This window comes from Urocampus carinirostris, chromosome 13 (assembly GCF_059441175.1).
Source record: "Urocampus carinirostris isolate Australia breed hairy pipefish chromosome 13, RoL_Ucar_1.0, whole genome shotgun sequence".
Classification (NCBI taxonomy): domain Eukaryota; kingdom Metazoa; phylum Chordata; class Actinopteri; order Syngnathiformes; family Syngnathidae; genus Urocampus; species Urocampus carinirostris.
The window spans coordinates 39335280-39351900 of NC_142361.1; the positions used below are offsets into that span (position 1 = coordinate 39335280).

Consider the following 16621-nt stretch of genomic DNA (forward strand, 5'->3'; position numbering starts at 1 on the left):
CCAAAAATGTTAATATTATGCGACAAAATATATCAGGAAATAAAAAGAAATGGATATCTTGTGAAAGAAAGACATTTGTCGGCTGTACAACCTTTGCAATTGTACATTTGTCAATTCATTCAAAAGAGAAAAATAATTTTGCATTGCCGGAAACTCAGCAAAATGTAAGGTGATGTCCAAGTTTTGGACATGTTTGATAATAGATAGATAGATACTTTATTCATCCCCGTAGATAAATTACGGATGGTACCGAAAACTTTTAACGCCGCTAGCCGCTTAACTATCTCCGGCTCTTCTTCCACGATAGGCCCCTTCATCACGCCGGCACGAGAATTCTTCAGGGCAAGGAGTTGATTCCTTGAATAAACGCATTTTTGTGCGCTAAAACCTATGTCCAGAGGATAGAAGTAATCCATAGTTGCCAAAACTTGGGATTGCCGTTGCTCACTTTTGTTTCAAGCGTTGCTCACCGACTTTGTGTGAACGCTCAGGCCTCTGCAAAATTACAGGGAACATTGCCCCCAGCAGTGGCACGCGTGTCATAGGTTGCCCACCCCTTGGGCATATTATGTGTTCAAGTACAATTCCTGCTCCCTCTTTTCAGAATGAAGAAATGTCTCCAATGATTCGAGTGCTGATCGCCGTGGAGATGCTCCAGTCCTATAAAAATTCAAGTCCCTCCGAGGGTTATGATCCCAGTCTTTCAACGGTACATCCTGGTATTTTAGTCCACTTCATCTGTAACAGTAAATTGAGCTATCTGATTCTTTCAGGGTTAATTCATTTGAAAAAGGTTACACCTGTCTAAATTGTCTTTAACCTTCATGTTCTCCCCCCGGGTTTCTATTCCTTTTTCAGTGTTATTTGTTTTTTTATATATTTCCCCACTGCACTGCCCTTTTCCCAGCTCAATCAACTCAACAAGTTCATAAGCTGTCTTCACCTTCGCATTTCTCCTTCCTTATTATATGTCACCGTCATCCTTGATTGGAGTCATTTTTTAACACTCTTTATTACCTAGATTTGATTAAATCCAGTAATAACTCCTCCGATTCCTGTCATTGAGTCTTCCCAGGCTCCCTCTCCCTCTCTTGCTTTCGTCACTTTCGTCTATCCCTCAGTAGATGATTGATCGTCATTTGCTTCCCGTCTTTCATCACTTTTTTGTCTCTCCCCTGACAAATAGCTGGTGAGCATGGTTTCTAATTGCAACTGGACTGACGCCGTGGTAGAGTTGCAAACTTGGTGCCAGCTTGCTGCTTTCTGCCATCATGCCAAGGAGTACGCTTTGGTCCTGAGTTGCACCGAGCGAGCGATGCAGCTCGAAGATGCTGCATCCAAGTGTCTTAACACCACACCTTGCCTTTTGTAAGTAGGTTGATATCTTGGAATCCGGCATACTGGAAGTAACAGCATTACAAATTATATATATATATATATATATATATATATATATATATATATATATACATCAGCCATATCCCCCTAGTGGGATGTGGCTAGAGTCACTTCTGAGTCTTTTTGGGAGATTGATTTAGAGGAGGGGATTCCCAGCCCCCTCGCTCAACCCAACTGAGGTGTTGGGAGTCATTAGGTGAGCAAACCCCCCATTTCCAACCCCTAATGCTGAACGCCAAGCAGGGAGGCAACGGGTACCAATGTTTTAGTCTTAGGTATGACTCGGCCGAGGCTTGAACCACAACCTCCTAGTCTCGGGGCGGGCGCCATACCCCCAAGGCCAATACAGATTTATATTTAAGAATGAGTGGAGATGTGTTGTAAAAGGATAGTGGGATGTTTGGATGCGTTCTGAGGGATGGGCAGGGCACCCATATGACGCAGCAGGGGTCTTTTTTGCTTCTTTCATCCCAACATGACCAAATATTATGGCAAATTATGCACAACATGACTTAAAGGAAGGGGGGAATAGAACAAAAAAGAAAAAAATACCAAAATGAAAAAGTAGTGAAAAGCTGAGAAAAAAAGAAACAAAAGGAAGAGAAAAAAAGAAGGAAAAATTTAGAAAAAGCCAGAAAAAAAAGAAAAAGAAGACATGTAGGAAAAAAATAAATGGAGAACAAAAAAAAAGGAACAGCTCGGAAAAAATAAACACAATGAGATTTTTTCTAAAGGAATTAAAAAAAAAAGTAGAAAAAAACACAGAAAAAAGAAGAAAAAGTTTGTGTTGCATTTAAATAATTTCCAATAATATCAAGTGAATCTTGTTGCCAACATTGTACTTCCGCAAAAAAATGTGATGAAGTATCTTACAACCGACTCAATAAGCCCCCAAAAATGTTAATATTATGCGACAAAATATATCAGGAAAGAAAAAGAAATGGATATCTTGTGAAAGAATTCTAAGAACAAACGACGTTTGTAGGCCGTACAACCTTTGCAATAGTCTCATCCCATCTCATCTCATTAGCTGCACCGCTTATCCTCAGTAGGGTCGCGGGGGTGCTGGAGCCCATCCCGGCATTCATCGGGCAGTGGGCAGGGGACACCCTGAACTGGTTGCCAGCCAATCGCACCTTTGCAATAGTACATGAGTCAATTCATTCAAAAGAGAAAAATAATTTTGCATTGTTTGATAATTGATTATCTTGCCACACTTGGGATTAGGGTTGCTCACTGTTGTTTCAAGCGTTGCTCACCGACCCGTGGAAAATTACAGGGAACATTGCAAACCACCAAATAATTTTGTTGACTAACAAAATATCGTATAGTTTTGTTAGAGACAAACAGGAAAATACAGTTATTTTATACACAACAATCCAAAAATGTCTTTCTTTTTCGACCCGATTTTATTTATTGTTTTGTGTCATGAGAATACAACACGTTATCATTGCAATATTTGGTTCCGCGTGGCTAATATTTTGGAATTTACGATGACATGATATCATCCATCCTCTAGGTATGGCTTACCTGCAGTAAATGAGATGCTGAGCACGGCAGCCTGCTTGAGGGGGTTGAGCTCCATCCACGAGTCCATCGGAGATGTCAATAATTACAAGACGGCTATGGACATGCTTCTGTCTAGCATCAGGTGATGTCTTTTTTTTAAACCCTATTACCGTAAATTCCGCACTATCAGCCGCTACTTTTTTCCCAAACGTTCAACCTTGCGGCTTATTCAGTGATGCGGCCGATTGATGTCATTTTTCTAACGGCCGCCAGCGGCGCTCGAGTACAAAAGGCAAGATTTAGACCGGTGGAATATATGCGCAGAGGAAGACTGCAACAACATACTCTCACAATGTAAAATGCAATAAGAAAGGCACATGACGCAGCTTTCAAGCTAAGAGCAATCGAGCAGTGCGATAAAGAAGGAAACAGAGCTACTGCACGTAAACTTCACTTTGCGAGCGTGTTGCTAGCGTGTTTTTGAATAAGGAAGCGTGGGACGACATCTATATGACAAGGTCTCTTTCCCGTACTTGGTAAGACGACTTTGATGACGTCAGTTATAAGGAGGAAGATGAGGACGGTTTACTGTGATTTCTGCAAGTACCGTATATTTTTTTAACACACCCATTTGCTGTGTTGCGAGCGTGTTCCTCGTAGCGTTTTGCTACCCTTCACAGGCACGGTTTGGGATGAAAGTTATAATATCATTAAAGAAAATTCTCTCGGTGTACCGTCCTTCCTTGTAAATATGTGTAACCATGTGTAATATGTATTTGCAACTGTATATTTTCTTCCAAAACGTCTCCGCCCGATTGGCCGACAACTTTTTCGAGATTTATTTTTTTTTTCCCCTCAAATCAGACGTTTGCTTTATTCCGATTTCGAAATCTTTTTTCGGTTTACACATTTCGGTGCGTTTGGCAATTTGCATACTCAGCAGCCAATCAGAACCCTGCGTCGAATAACTTCGTGCTTACGGACTCTCCCAAGCCTTACAAGGTCGTTCCTTTGTATATCATGTTCCAAAGTAGACGCACAGAAAACACAAGAAAAATGGAGAAGTGGTTAGGGATCAAGCCAAAACCTCAGCCCCAGAAGAAGAAATATGCAAAAGAAGCTTACAGAATTGATGACGCTACAAAATGTAAACGTACATTAAAAGCATGGTGGAAAGAGGAGTTCACGTGGCTTGTAGCAGACGACGCAACGCAAACAACGTCTCTGCCCGGGTGGCCGACAACTATTTTTTTAAAAAAAATCAAATCAAACCTTTGCTTTGTTCCAATTTCGAAATCTTTGTTTGATTTGGAAATTTGGGAATTTCGGTTCTTTTGCCAATTTGCATACCCGGCAGCCAATCAGAAGCCTGTGCTTCCGGACTTCCCCGAGCCTTATAAGGTTTCGCATTTGCATATCATTTTCTAAAGTAGACGCAGAGAAAACAAGTAAAATGGAGGAATGGTTAGGAATCAAGCCAAAACCTCAGCCCCAGAAGAAGAAATATTCAAAAGAAGCTAACAGAATTGATGACGCTACAAAACGTAAACGTACATTAAAAGCATCGTGGAAAGAGGAGTTCACGTGGCTTTTAGCAGACGACGCAACGCAAACATTTCATGATAAAGATGAGTACATACAGGTACATACTGATGGAAAACAGCGATGTCATATACATGCAATGAATGTTATTCAGATTCAGATCTACTTTATTGTCATTCGTGTATACGTGTATACAGAGCGAAATGTCGATACATCTGAAGATTAACCATGTCTTCGTCAGAATTTTAGCGCAGCAGTTCGTCATCTCGCGGTTCGATGTTACTTCCAGTTGTAAATGGTCCAGTTTATTGTCCAGAGAGCGAACGTTGGAGAGGAAAATGGATGGGACAGGCGTTTTGAAGGGTTTAGCCTTTAGCCTAGCGGTTAGCCCGGCCCGACAACCTCGCTTCCTCGTCCGGTCACGCCGCTCTCTTGCCGCTCTTCTTCGCTGCTTTGTAGGCCGCTGGTTCTTGTTGACATAGCAGACCGTGGCTAATAAACACTCCCGAGTGGTCGTAGCACCAAGCGCCTGATGTCTGGATGATCACATATCCAGCAAAAAAAAACTGCGATCGTATATCAATCTGCAGTTCGAGCCGACTTTGTGCGCCTTCAAAACTGAGTCGAAGACTGGGTCTTATGGCCGAAGTGTAAAAAACTGTAGCGAGCCGATGTAGCCGCAGCCTAACAGGGGCGCCGCCATATTGAATGTAAGTGCATATACGTAATATAAGTAGATTTATAAAAATACTATTATCGGCAGCACGGTGGGGCAGTGGTTAGCGCATGTGCGGCACAGTTCATGTCTTGGGAACCTCCTGCGTGGGTTCAAATCCAGCTCCAGACTTCCTGTGCGGAGTTTGTATGTTCTCCCCGTGCTTGCGTGGGTTTCTTCCGGGCACTCCGGTTTCCTCCCACATTCCAAAGACATGCATTTCAGGTGGATTGGCCGGTCCAAATTGTCCCTAGGTGTGAATGAGCGAGCGAGTTGTATGTCCCTGTGTGCCCTGCGATTGGCTGGCAACCAGTTCAGGGTGTCCCCCTGCCCACTGCACGATGATTGCTGGGATGGGCTCCAGCACCCCCGCGACCCTACTGAGGATAAGCGGTGTAGCTAATGAGATGAGATTATTATTACCATTCCTTAATACTTTGCAACAATGTTTTTTTTTTTTTGCGATGAGTCGTCTTATTGTGTTTCAAGTTGTGAAAAATGGGTCAGGCAGCTTTTCAGAGTTGTCTACCCTGGTGTCCGTTAACTTTTTGTCACGAGTTTCAGACACTGAATTGTACATCACGTTTTAATGTGTATTCTCTTAACAGGTATGCACAAAAAGCTGGGCATTCAGAGCTTTGTTTCACAGCGGCAAGGCATTACTGGAACAACTGCTTACCTTTGACACATTCACCGGAGGAAAGACAACAGCTGAAAGAGCCCTTGGAGGCCATTCTCAATGCCCTCCTCCACACTTATCCCAAACATACAAATGTAAGATTCTCTTTTTTTTTCCCACAACTTTTCAATGACACTTCCTCTTCACAACATGGCTGCACGTAATCTCGTCGCCATCACCGGCAGCCGGTATTTTTGTTAATAGTTAATGATATTTTTCCAAACGAAATTGGTTTCCTTCTTATCGTTCTTGAGTACATAGACAGCATGGCTGCAGACTAATCTATTATTTATGGCATGGTGAGGAGTTGGAAATGTTCTTCCATGCATCTCTTCGATCGGGACATAGCAGCATAACCTTGGTTAAATTTAGATTATGGCTGTCAGTTTGTACATTTTTATGATTAAAACCAATCAAACGCAATATTATCTGAAGAACTGAAACACTGGCACACACGGAGAAAATGGAAAAAGGTTACTTACAGGAGAGCTAAATATAGCGTGTCAAAAAAAATGTCAAAAAAAAGTGTCAAAAACGATAACCGGTGATGCACTTAAGTGCTTTTATAATAAAGAAGTGTCAATAAAGATAGGCAGTGATGCGCTAAAGTGCTAATATCTTTCACATGTCATGTTTCAGAAACAAGACAAAGTGAAACATTTGCAGAAAGGAGTCCCTCTCGGAAGTTCTAAACCTGAAGCACCAAGTAAGAGCTGCATACATTGAGCCCGTTGTGCTTCATTTTATCTTTTGAAGTCTAGATAGATAGATAGATAGTTGTCTAGATAGAAGTCTGAATAAATGTCTAGATGGATAGATAGATGGATAGATGTCTAGATGGATAGATAGATAGATAGATAGATGGATAGATAGATAGATAGATGGATGGATAGATGGATAGATAGATGGATGATAGATATATGGATGGATAGATAGATGTCTAGAAAGATAGATGGATGGATAGATAGATGTTTAGATGGATAGATAGATAGATAGATAGATAGATGGATAGATAGATAGATAGATGGATAGATGGATGTCTAGATGGATGGATGGATAGATGGATAGATAGATGGATGATAGATATATGGATGGATAGATAGATGTCTAGAAAGATAGATGGATGGATAGATAGATGTTTAGATGGATAGATGTCTAGATGGATGGATAGATGGATGTCTGGATGGATAGACGGATGGATAGATGGATGTCTAGATGATTGATGGATAGATGGATGTCTAGATGGATGGATGGATAGATGGATGTCTAGATGATGGATATATGGATGTCTAGATAGATGGATGGATAGATAGATGTCTAGATAGATAGATAGATTTCTAGATGTCTAGATAGATAGATGGATGTCTAGATGGATGGATGGATGTCTAGATGGATGGATGGATAGATGGATGTCTAGATGGATGGATAGATAGATGGATGGATAGATGTCTAGATAGATAGATGTCTAGATAGATAGATGTCTAGATAGATGTCTAGATAGATGTCTAGATAGATTTCTAGATATCTAGATAGATAGATGGATGTCTAGATAGATGTCTAGATAGATCAGGGGTGTCAAACTCATTTTAACTCTGGGCCCACACGATAGAACAAACATTCTGTTGGGGGCCAAACTAGTAGATTAAAGAGAAAGAAAAAGAGAGATAAATAAAAAAGAGAAATAGGCAGGGAAAAGGAGAGAGGGCAGGACGAAGAAAGAAAAAGAGAGGGAGAGAGCGTGAGAATCAAAAGATAAAAAGTCGGGAGAGAGGAGAAAAGTAAGGGAGAGGAGGGGAGGGGGGGGAGAGAGAGAGAGAGAGAGAGAGAGAGAGAGAGAGAGAGAGAGAGAGAGAGAGAGAGAGAGAGAGAGAGAGAGAGAGAGAGAGAGAGAGAGAGAGAGAGAGAATGTCTTTGTTCGAGGCACCTGGCTTTGGCAACATCAAGTTGACATATTTTAACCTGCAGCTTGTTTTTCTCGTAAGCTTCTCTGAGTGTAGTCTCGCCGGCTGGATTCAATCCTTTAGCGGGCCTGATCTGGCCCGCGGGCCGCCTGTTTGGCACCTGTGAGATAGATAGATGTCAAGATAGATAGATGTCAAGATAGATAGATGTCTAGATAGATATATGTCTAGATAGATAGATTTTATTCATCCCCATAGGGAAATTCACTTTTCCAACAGTATCCTTGTGTTGAATAATAAAATGAAAAAATAAAGATACAGAATACAAAAATACCCAATATACAGTTTTGCTATAGAGTATTTAAACAGTGCTACGGAAAATACACACTGTCATAAAAATAGGGTAATATGCAAATGTGGGGGTGGGGTTTAATGTGGGCCTTTACTCCCCCGGGTGGAGTTCAAGAGCCTCATGACATGAGGAAGAAATGATCTCCTCAGTCTGTCCGTGGAACAAGTTCTAACCCATGTGCCTCTGTGAGCAGACGAAGAAGTCCTAACCCTGAAATCCTCGATGTACTGTCTGCTGCTTCAAATTTACATCGATAGAACCGATTACAACGGCGCTTTGCAGTTATTAGACAACGCTGTTCGGGACATGCCCGGTACAAAACACAGACTGTGAGTACAAAGCATGGATTCAAAAAAAGAGGGAAAATGTGACAAAGTTAAAGAGTTTCTTATCTGAACTCAACAGACTTCTGCTGAAATACCGCATCCAGATCAAGGCGAGGCTGGGGGAGAGCGTATTGATGGATATGCAGACCTTACAAGGCAAAGAAGAGCAAAATTGTTCATTAATGTGGCACAAAGCGGCGCTGTGTTCTTGTAATTTGACTCAACAACTGACCTGCTATCAGAAGTCAGTCACTTCTCTCATGGTGAGTTCAAGCACTGCACAACTAGGGTTGGGTAGGGTTACTTTAACTGGATTACTTTCAATTACTTTTGGAGTACTCCAACAGCAAATATGCTAATAAAAGACAAAAGAAACTAAATAGGGATAAAATGATGACTCACAACACGTGGTAAGCTTTCTCTCCTGGCTTTGATCTCTTTGAACTCCGGCAAAACCAGGGTTGGGTAGGGTTACTTTAACTGGATTACTTTCAATGACTTTTGGATGACTCCAATACCAAATGTGCTAATACAAGACAAAAGAAACTAAATAGGAATCAAATGATGACTCACAACACGTGGTAAGCTTTCTCTCCTGGCTTTGATCTCTTTGATCGCCGGCAAAACTAACATAAAATGCAGGGTTGGGTAGGGTTACTTTAACTGGATTACTTTCAATGACTTTTGGATGACTTCAATACCAAATATGCTAATAAAAGACAAAAGAAACTCAATATGTATAAAATGATGACTCACAACACGTGGTAAGCTTTCTCTCCTGGCTTTGATCTCTTTGATCTCCGGCAAAACCAGGGTTGGGTAGGGTTACTTTAACTGGATTACTTTCAATTACTTTTGTATTACTCCAATACCAAATACGCTAATAAAAGACAAAAGAAACTAAATATAAATAAAATTATGACTCACAACATGTGTTAAGCTTTCTCTCCTGGCTTTGATCTCTGATCTCCAGCTAAACTAACATCAAATGCGACAGAAACAAAATGAAAATAAATCCAAACAGCTTGCCAACATCATTTTTGCCGTTCCATGTGTTCCGTTACTCCCCAAGCCTGCACAAAATGCAGTCATTTTATTCCTATTCATCTTCTTTTGTCTTTTATTAGCATATTTGGTATTAGAGTAATCCAAAAGTAATTGAAAGTAATCAAGCTAAAGTAACCCTACCCAACCCTGCTTCCAACTAGGTAGGGTTTTGGCCTTAAATCAAAGTAACTAAAGCAGAACCTCAAACAAAAGGTTTCAATTGCTTCTCAGGTTTCCAAGTAGGGTTTTGAAATATGTTTTTGGTCTATAACTCAAGTTTTAAAGTGTTCCTAGGGTTTACAACTAGGGTTCAAAAGAAGGGTTTTGACCTAAAACTAGAGTTTTAAAAGCACTGCTAGGGTTTACAACTAATGTCTAAAAGTAACATTTTGGCCTGAAACTAAGGTTTTTAAGTGCTGTTAGGGTTTCCAACTAGGGTTTCAAACTAGGGTTTTGGCCTTTAATCAGAGTTACTAAAGCAGAGCGAGGGTTTCCAACTAGGGTTACAAAGTAGGGTTTTGGTCTTAAATCAGAATTTCTAAAGCACAACTAGGGTTTTAAAATAGGTTTTTGTTCTATAACTCAAGTTTTAAAGTGTTCCTAGGGTTTCCAACTAGGGTTCAAAAGTAGGGTTTTGGTTTAAAACTAGTTTTAAAAGCACTTCTTGGGTTTACAACTAATGTCTAAAAGTAACATTTTGGCCTGAAACTAAGGTTTTAAAGTGCTGTTCGGGTTTCCAACTAGGGCTTCAAAGTAAGGTTTTGAACTGGAACTGGGGTTTTAAGATAAGAGTGTTGCATTTGGGGTTCAAACAAAAACACGTACTTGTACTTTGTAAATGCAATATTTGGATGGAGGGATTTTGTTCAACATTAGTGTCCTAAAAACATGACTTTACTACCACCTTGTGTAAGAAAGATGCCATCACAGTGGAGCAGTTGAGTGGAGCATATAGCAAAATAACCATCTAAATAAGTCTTCTGATGTCTATTTTTCACTGTTTTTCGGTATAAAAGTCTGAGGAAAACCAGTGGCAAAAGGTCAGCTTCCTGTTGGGATTCGGAGCTTGGCTCTACTGTCACAACATGTCCATAGAGGAGGCACAGCATCAAGTTCAGTGGGCCATTGATATTTTACTACATTTGGAAACAGAGGAGTCAGAAAAAACAGGTAAGAAATGGTCACCAAATTTTGCTTATTATTCATTGATTAAGGCTAATTTATTTCATTTGTATTTTTTTTATTTCTACAGGTGTTTCTGTGTCAGGTGAGTCCTTCTTTTCTGCTTTCGACGGTGTTAGTTTTGTCTTGTTTTTCAACTGGAGCTACAATAGCTTAGGATTTGGCAAATCCTGAAATTAAACAAACATTTACCGTAAGTTTCAGACTATGAGGCGCACTCAAAAACTCCGAATTTGCCTGAAGTTTGAACAAGTGCCTTATAATCCGGTATACCCTGTTTGCTGATGAAATTTAAAATGCACACCAGTATATTTTCATAATTGATCAGTTGATATTTAGAGCTGATCACAATTGCATCACAATGGTGGCAATGGGGATCAAACCAAGATAGTGGTGGTAAGAGCGCTAAGTTCTAACCACCAGGGCACTAGGAGCATACAGTAGATGACGTAGGAAAATGCATTAGGTCTTATCTCATTATTACATTTTAGTCACTGTACCAGGTACAAATGTTAGAGAATTTTTCAACCAGAAGTGAAGGATTTTATACATTTGACTATAAGGGATTTTGTACGATCAAATACAAATTACATTTAAATGAAAAAGATATTCACTGGCATAGCTGTGGGGCGAGGTCAATGTAACCGGTTGTCAGTCTGTCAGCGAACCACTGTTGTTACAAGGCAAGCCTTTTGACCCGGACTCCCGCCTGTCCCGTTTTTGCACCGGTTTTTCCACTCGTCAATTCTTGATCTCCCCGTTTGTCTCCGGCTCGACCTGTTTTTGTTTTAGACCGCGTTTTTGCTCTCCTGTCCCGGCTATCGACCTGTTTTTCCGTCCTTGACACCGCTATCCCCGGCTACGGAAGATCCACTTCCGTATTCGGATCACAATCCGATTGCGTGAGCGGCTTGCTTCCCGGATCCAGCGAGTACCGGATCGCGGGCGCTGCCCTTCCTCTTTTTATAAATAAACTTGTGGTTAACGCTATTGAAGGATTTTATACATTGGACTATAAAGGATTTTATACGATTGAATACAAGTTACATTTATTGAGTGCAATGAAGATTTTCACCGAGTAGGCTATAGTTCAATGACAGGTCACGCTGTTCCAAATGCAGAATATTTTGACTAGGGAATTTTGATAACAGGACTCTGACGGAAGACGGCAGGCGATGTTTTGAGAACAAGGCCCTGATGACGTAGAAACACTCAGTGTTTTTTTGAGTTTTCCAGACATCGCGACGCCCAGGGGGGGCTTCCTTGGCACGCCCATGGGAGGAGTCGAGACGCCATCTTGCGGGGGGACGTGGGCCGAGAGGAGAAAGCTAGAGCACTTCAGAGAAGGCTACACAGAGACTCGAGCGACACAAATTCGGCCATATTCGATGGAGTTCACTTAGTTAAATTGTTTATGAAATTAAATCTGCCCCCGTGTGAAAATGTCGGCTATTCTTGCTCATCTTTTCCATCAAAAAACGAGCGCGCATTGGGTGAATGTAGGTTGTGTTTGGTTAATAGAGTCAGATAACGAACAATTTGGTAAACGATACATTATAAAATTCAATTCCTAACACTACGCATTTGGGTCCCGTTTCCATTACTGTGATTAAAATTCTACGTGTCCTATAGTCCGGTGCGCCTTATAAATGAGAGAACATTTTACAAAACACTCGTTTTTTAGGGGGTCGCCTTAGAATACAGTGCGTCTTATAGTGTGGTAGATATGGTGAATATAAGAACACATTTGCATACTTATTCCTATTTAGTGTTCATTCCTAGTTTTCTGTTTTTCCCGTCTAGAAGAAGACTCTCAGAAGACCGATCCGGACTCAGTGAAATGTGAAACTCTGGCCCTGGTCCAAGGACTGTCCTTCACACAGTCGGTGTCCAGTCTGAAGGAGGTCCAACGCCTTGACAGTTTGGTACAAGCGCACACACTGCTCGCTGTCATGGCCGACAGGAATTCACCCCAGCACCAGTTGAACCTCCTTCGAGCGTATGATTTTGTCCTCCAAATATGGCAGGTAAGTCCGAAAAAATAACTGAATTCGTGAAATATTTTGCAATAGCATGCCTGTCAACCCCCCCTAAAAAGGATTGCAGTTACTCTTATCAATTGATAATTACCCTTACTAACACTATGTGGCGTGTATTTACACTCGGCAAAACAAAGATAATATGTGTAAAACAAGTTTATTTTAGCCCTGCGACTATCTATCTATCTATCCATCTGTCTATCTCTTTCTATCTCTGTCTCTGTCTATCTCTGTCTATCTCTATCTCGATCTATCTCCAACTAGCTATATCTCTGTCTATCTATCTATCTGTCTATCTGTCTGTCTGTCTCTTTCTTTCTCTTTCTCTCACTGTCTATCTCTATCTCTATATTTCTCTATCTTTCTCTGTCTGTCTATCTCTATCTCTATATATTTCTCTATCTTTCTCTGTCTATCTCTATCTATCGCTGTCTGTCTATCTGTCTCTTTCTTTCTCTCTTTCTCTCTCTTTCTATCTCTTTCTATCTCTATCTCTATATTTCTCTATCTGTCTGTCTATCTCTCTATATATATTTCTCTATCTTTGTCTGTCTATCTCTATCTCTGTGTCTGTCTGTCTCTATCTCTGTCTGTCTATCTCTATCTCTGTCTGTCTATCTCTATCTCTATGTCTGTCTGTCTATCGCTATCTCTATATATTTCTCTATCTTTCTCTGTCTGTCTATCTCTATCTCTGTCTGTCTTTATCTCAGTCTGTCTATCTCTGTCTATCTATCTCTATCTCTGTCTGTCTATCTTTATCTCTATCTCTGTCTGTCTATCTCTATCTCTGTCTGTCTATCTCTGTCTCTCTCTATCTATCTCTCTGTCGGTCTCTATCTATCTATCTATCTATCTATCTATCTATCTATCTATCTATCTATCTATCTATCTATCTATCTATCTATCTATCTATCTATCTATCTATCTATCTATCTACCTAGACATATATCTATCTATCTAGACATCTATCTAGACATCTAGACATCTATCTATTTAGACATCTATCTATCTCTCTATCTCTCTACCCTTACCATGAAGATGAAGGGAATTCAAGGGACGTTCAGTGAGCTGTATCATGGATTTACAATATTGTGGCATGCATACCAATCAAGCAGCACGGCAGAGCAGTGGTTAGCATGTGCACCGTTCTGAGGTCATGAGATCGAACCTTCTTGTGTGGAGTTTGCATGTTCTCCCTGTGCTTACTGGGGTTCCTCCGGGCACTCCAGTTTCCTCCCACATTCCAAAAACATGCATGTCGGGTTAATTGGCCGGTCCAAATTGTCCCTAGGTGTGAATGAGCGAGTGAGTTGTCTGTCTCTGTGTGCCCTGTGATTGGCTGGCAACCAGTCCACTGCCCCAAAATGGCTGGGATGGGCTCCAGCACCCCCGTGACCCTACTGAGGATAAGCGGGGCAGATAATGGATGGATAGACGGATGGATGGATGACCGGTCCAAATTGTCCCTTGGTGTGAATGAGCGAGCGAATTGTCTGTCCCTGTGTGTCCTGCGACTGGCTGGCAACCAATTGAGGGTGTCCCCTGCCCACTGCCCGAAGATGGCTGGGATGGGCTCCAGCACCCCCGTGACCCTACTGAGGATAAGCAGTGCAGATAATGGATAGATAGCATTCCAATTATATAGCAGAAGCTATTAGAAATACAATTCGAATTGTCTTTATCGTCATTAATAACAACATAGTGAAACATTGTTTACAGCTACATGTGTCGGCCTGGAGAGGGGATGGGCACCACCAGTCTGTACTTGCCCAAGACACACCACAGGAAATGGTGCCTCGACCACCCTAGTTGTTAAGGGATCCAAATCATTATTCATTCATATTCATACCAAATTAAAATTTCAGTTCATCCATATTTAAATGCTGTAGTGCAATGAGATTGTTCTTACACTGAGTGTTATCGTAAGTTTTTTTAAAGGATATTGATATCCACTTTTATACACAATTTACACATATTTCTATTTTAGCTGCTTAAGACATAAAAAATAAAAAAAACAATCAATTTTTAATGGTATGTCTGGCTATGTAAAGATATATTAATTCGCACACTGCTTTATAAATGTTTTTGATCATTTCAAATCGTGTACGCCATATTTTATATTTAAATACACAGCTACATACATGGACACTAAATTCACTACAAGTGGGGAAAGAACTAAGAAAGAGGGGGGGGGGGGGTTGTAAGGTTTATTGTTCTATATTCTTTATCAATTATCCATTATCGGTCAAATCATAATGCGCTACAAAGCCAAGAGGCCGAGACATTTGCTCCCAGCCAAGAGGCTGAGTCAAGGTCCTAGCCACATGGCCAAGCAGCGATCAGTGCGAATGCACCGTTCCCGGAGGTACTGCAATACCGGGCCGATGTGTGGAGTGGACAGAGCAAGCTCTTATTCCATCTCCCAATTGCAAAAATCAGAGCAAGCTCCTGACCTATCCAACATATACCGTAACAGTTGGAATCCCACAGCAGGCTCTAAGAAAGATGCTGAAGGAATTGTTTAGTTTTTTATTGTTAAATAATATAAACTTTCAGTCATTCATTCATTATCTGCACTGCTTATCCTCAGTAGGGTCACGGGGGTGCCAGAGCCCATCCCAGCTGTCTTCTGGCAGTGGGCAGGGGACACCCTTAAATTGCCCGTAACAGAGGTTATGAATCATAAACACACTGTGATTCAAGTTTTTCAAAATAAAATAAATTTTCTGTCTTTGTATGCAGGTATCAACAACAGTAGTTTCTGTGACACCAAGTGAAAAAGGCCAGTGCCCCACTCCTGCCGGTAACAAAAAGGACAAAGGCAAAGGCAAGAAAGTAAAGGAAAACATCTACTACCATGTTTTTTTTTTTCTTTGGCTGTACAGTGGAACCTCGGTTTTCGAAATTCTTGCTTCGCTGTTCGGTCAAAAAATCGGAGTTCGAACGCCGGTAATGCGTGAGTGCGTACGCTAGGGTGCCATGCTGAGCGGCGTACGGGTGTTTTAGCCCCTTATTATGCCTTCGAAGAAAGTCAGTGCAAGCAGCAAAGTTGCTACAGGTGAAAAAAGAAAAGTAGTGCGTACAACTATTGCTGATCTTGCCTGCGCCTTCTGCTGACCACCACAAAGGTAAGAAATCCTATTCATAATTCTCTTCTTTATCCTTTTTTTTATTTTTACACGTTCACGTTATCGTAATCTTTCGTACGGAAGATTACGATAACGCGAACGTACCATTAGCCTGGGTTAGCTTTATGTTTACGTTAAACATTCAAGGTAAACATTCAGGGTGTTGGAACGGATTAAAACGATTTACATTATTTTTAATGGGAAAAATGATTTCGGTGATCGAACAAATCGGTTTTCGAACAGGGTTCTGGAGCGGATTATGGTCGAGAACCGAGGTTCCACTGTACTTACTTTTAACGATTGATTGCTACAAACTTTATCAATATCATTGTTTGTTTTTTTCATCTGGTTGCCCAGCCAACCCCGCCGGACTCGAATCCTAAACCTGTCTTGGATTTAACGCTTCCTACTACTCTGGAGTATTGGGTGAAATACACATGCTCGGATCAGGTCCGTTACACCTTCAAAACAAATTCCAACCCACAATGCATCAGTGTTCACAGCATAACCAATCAGGTAAGGCCTAGTTGTTTACGACTCGGTTGAATTTGAAAGGATATTACATACATGTCAAGCTGGACGTTTTTGCCGTACAAAGTACGTTTATTATGCATTTTTGTACTACGTACAAGAAAATCTGTACGGAAAAACGCAAATTTGTCAATGATGGGTACCATCGGGTATACACCGACTATCACCAAACGGCAAATCAATCGAGTTAAACGAGTTGGCCGCGGTAGCCTCTATCTCTGTATCGTTTTTTTCCTTGCAAACGAAGCGAGCGGTTTGATGCTACTGTG

At 41.0% G+C, this 16621-nt stretch overlaps 1 protein-coding gene and 1 pseudogene across 4 annotated transcripts in view; one reads left to right on the forward strand and one right to left on the reverse strand.

Annotated features, from left to right (window-relative positions):
* Positions 1-16621, forward strand: part of cfap46 (cilia and flagella associated protein 46) — a 135772-nt gene that overhangs the window by 48450 nt on the left and 70701 nt on the right. For 3 of the 4 annotated variants that reach the window (XR_015852520.1, XM_088351619.1, XM_088351621.1), the window contains 12 exons: positions 605-709; positions 1187-1368; positions 2918-3049; positions 5773-5938; positions 6483-6549; positions 8290-8425; positions 8502-8685; positions 10486-10639; positions 10722-10736; positions 12455-12678; positions 15436-15528; positions 16170-16337. Coding sequence is in view for 3 of the 4 variants with exons in the window: in XM_088351619.1 (XP_088207745.1) it covers positions 605-709; positions 1187-1368; positions 2918-3049; positions 5773-5938; positions 6483-6549; positions 8290-8425; positions 8502-8685; positions 10486-10639; positions 10722-10736; positions 12455-12678; positions 15436-15528; positions 16170-16337 (1626 nt within the window). In the remaining variant the exon portion in view is untranslated. The remainder of the gene's footprint in view (positions 1-604; positions 710-1186; positions 1369-2917; positions 3050-5772; positions 5939-6482; positions 6550-8289; positions 8426-8501; positions 8686-10485; positions 10640-10721; positions 10737-12454; positions 12679-15435; positions 15529-16169; positions 16338-16621) is intronic. The other variant, XM_088351620.1, reaches the window with a different exon arrangement.
* Positions 15037-15211, reverse strand: LOC148354519 (U2 spliceosomal RNA; annotated as a pseudogene).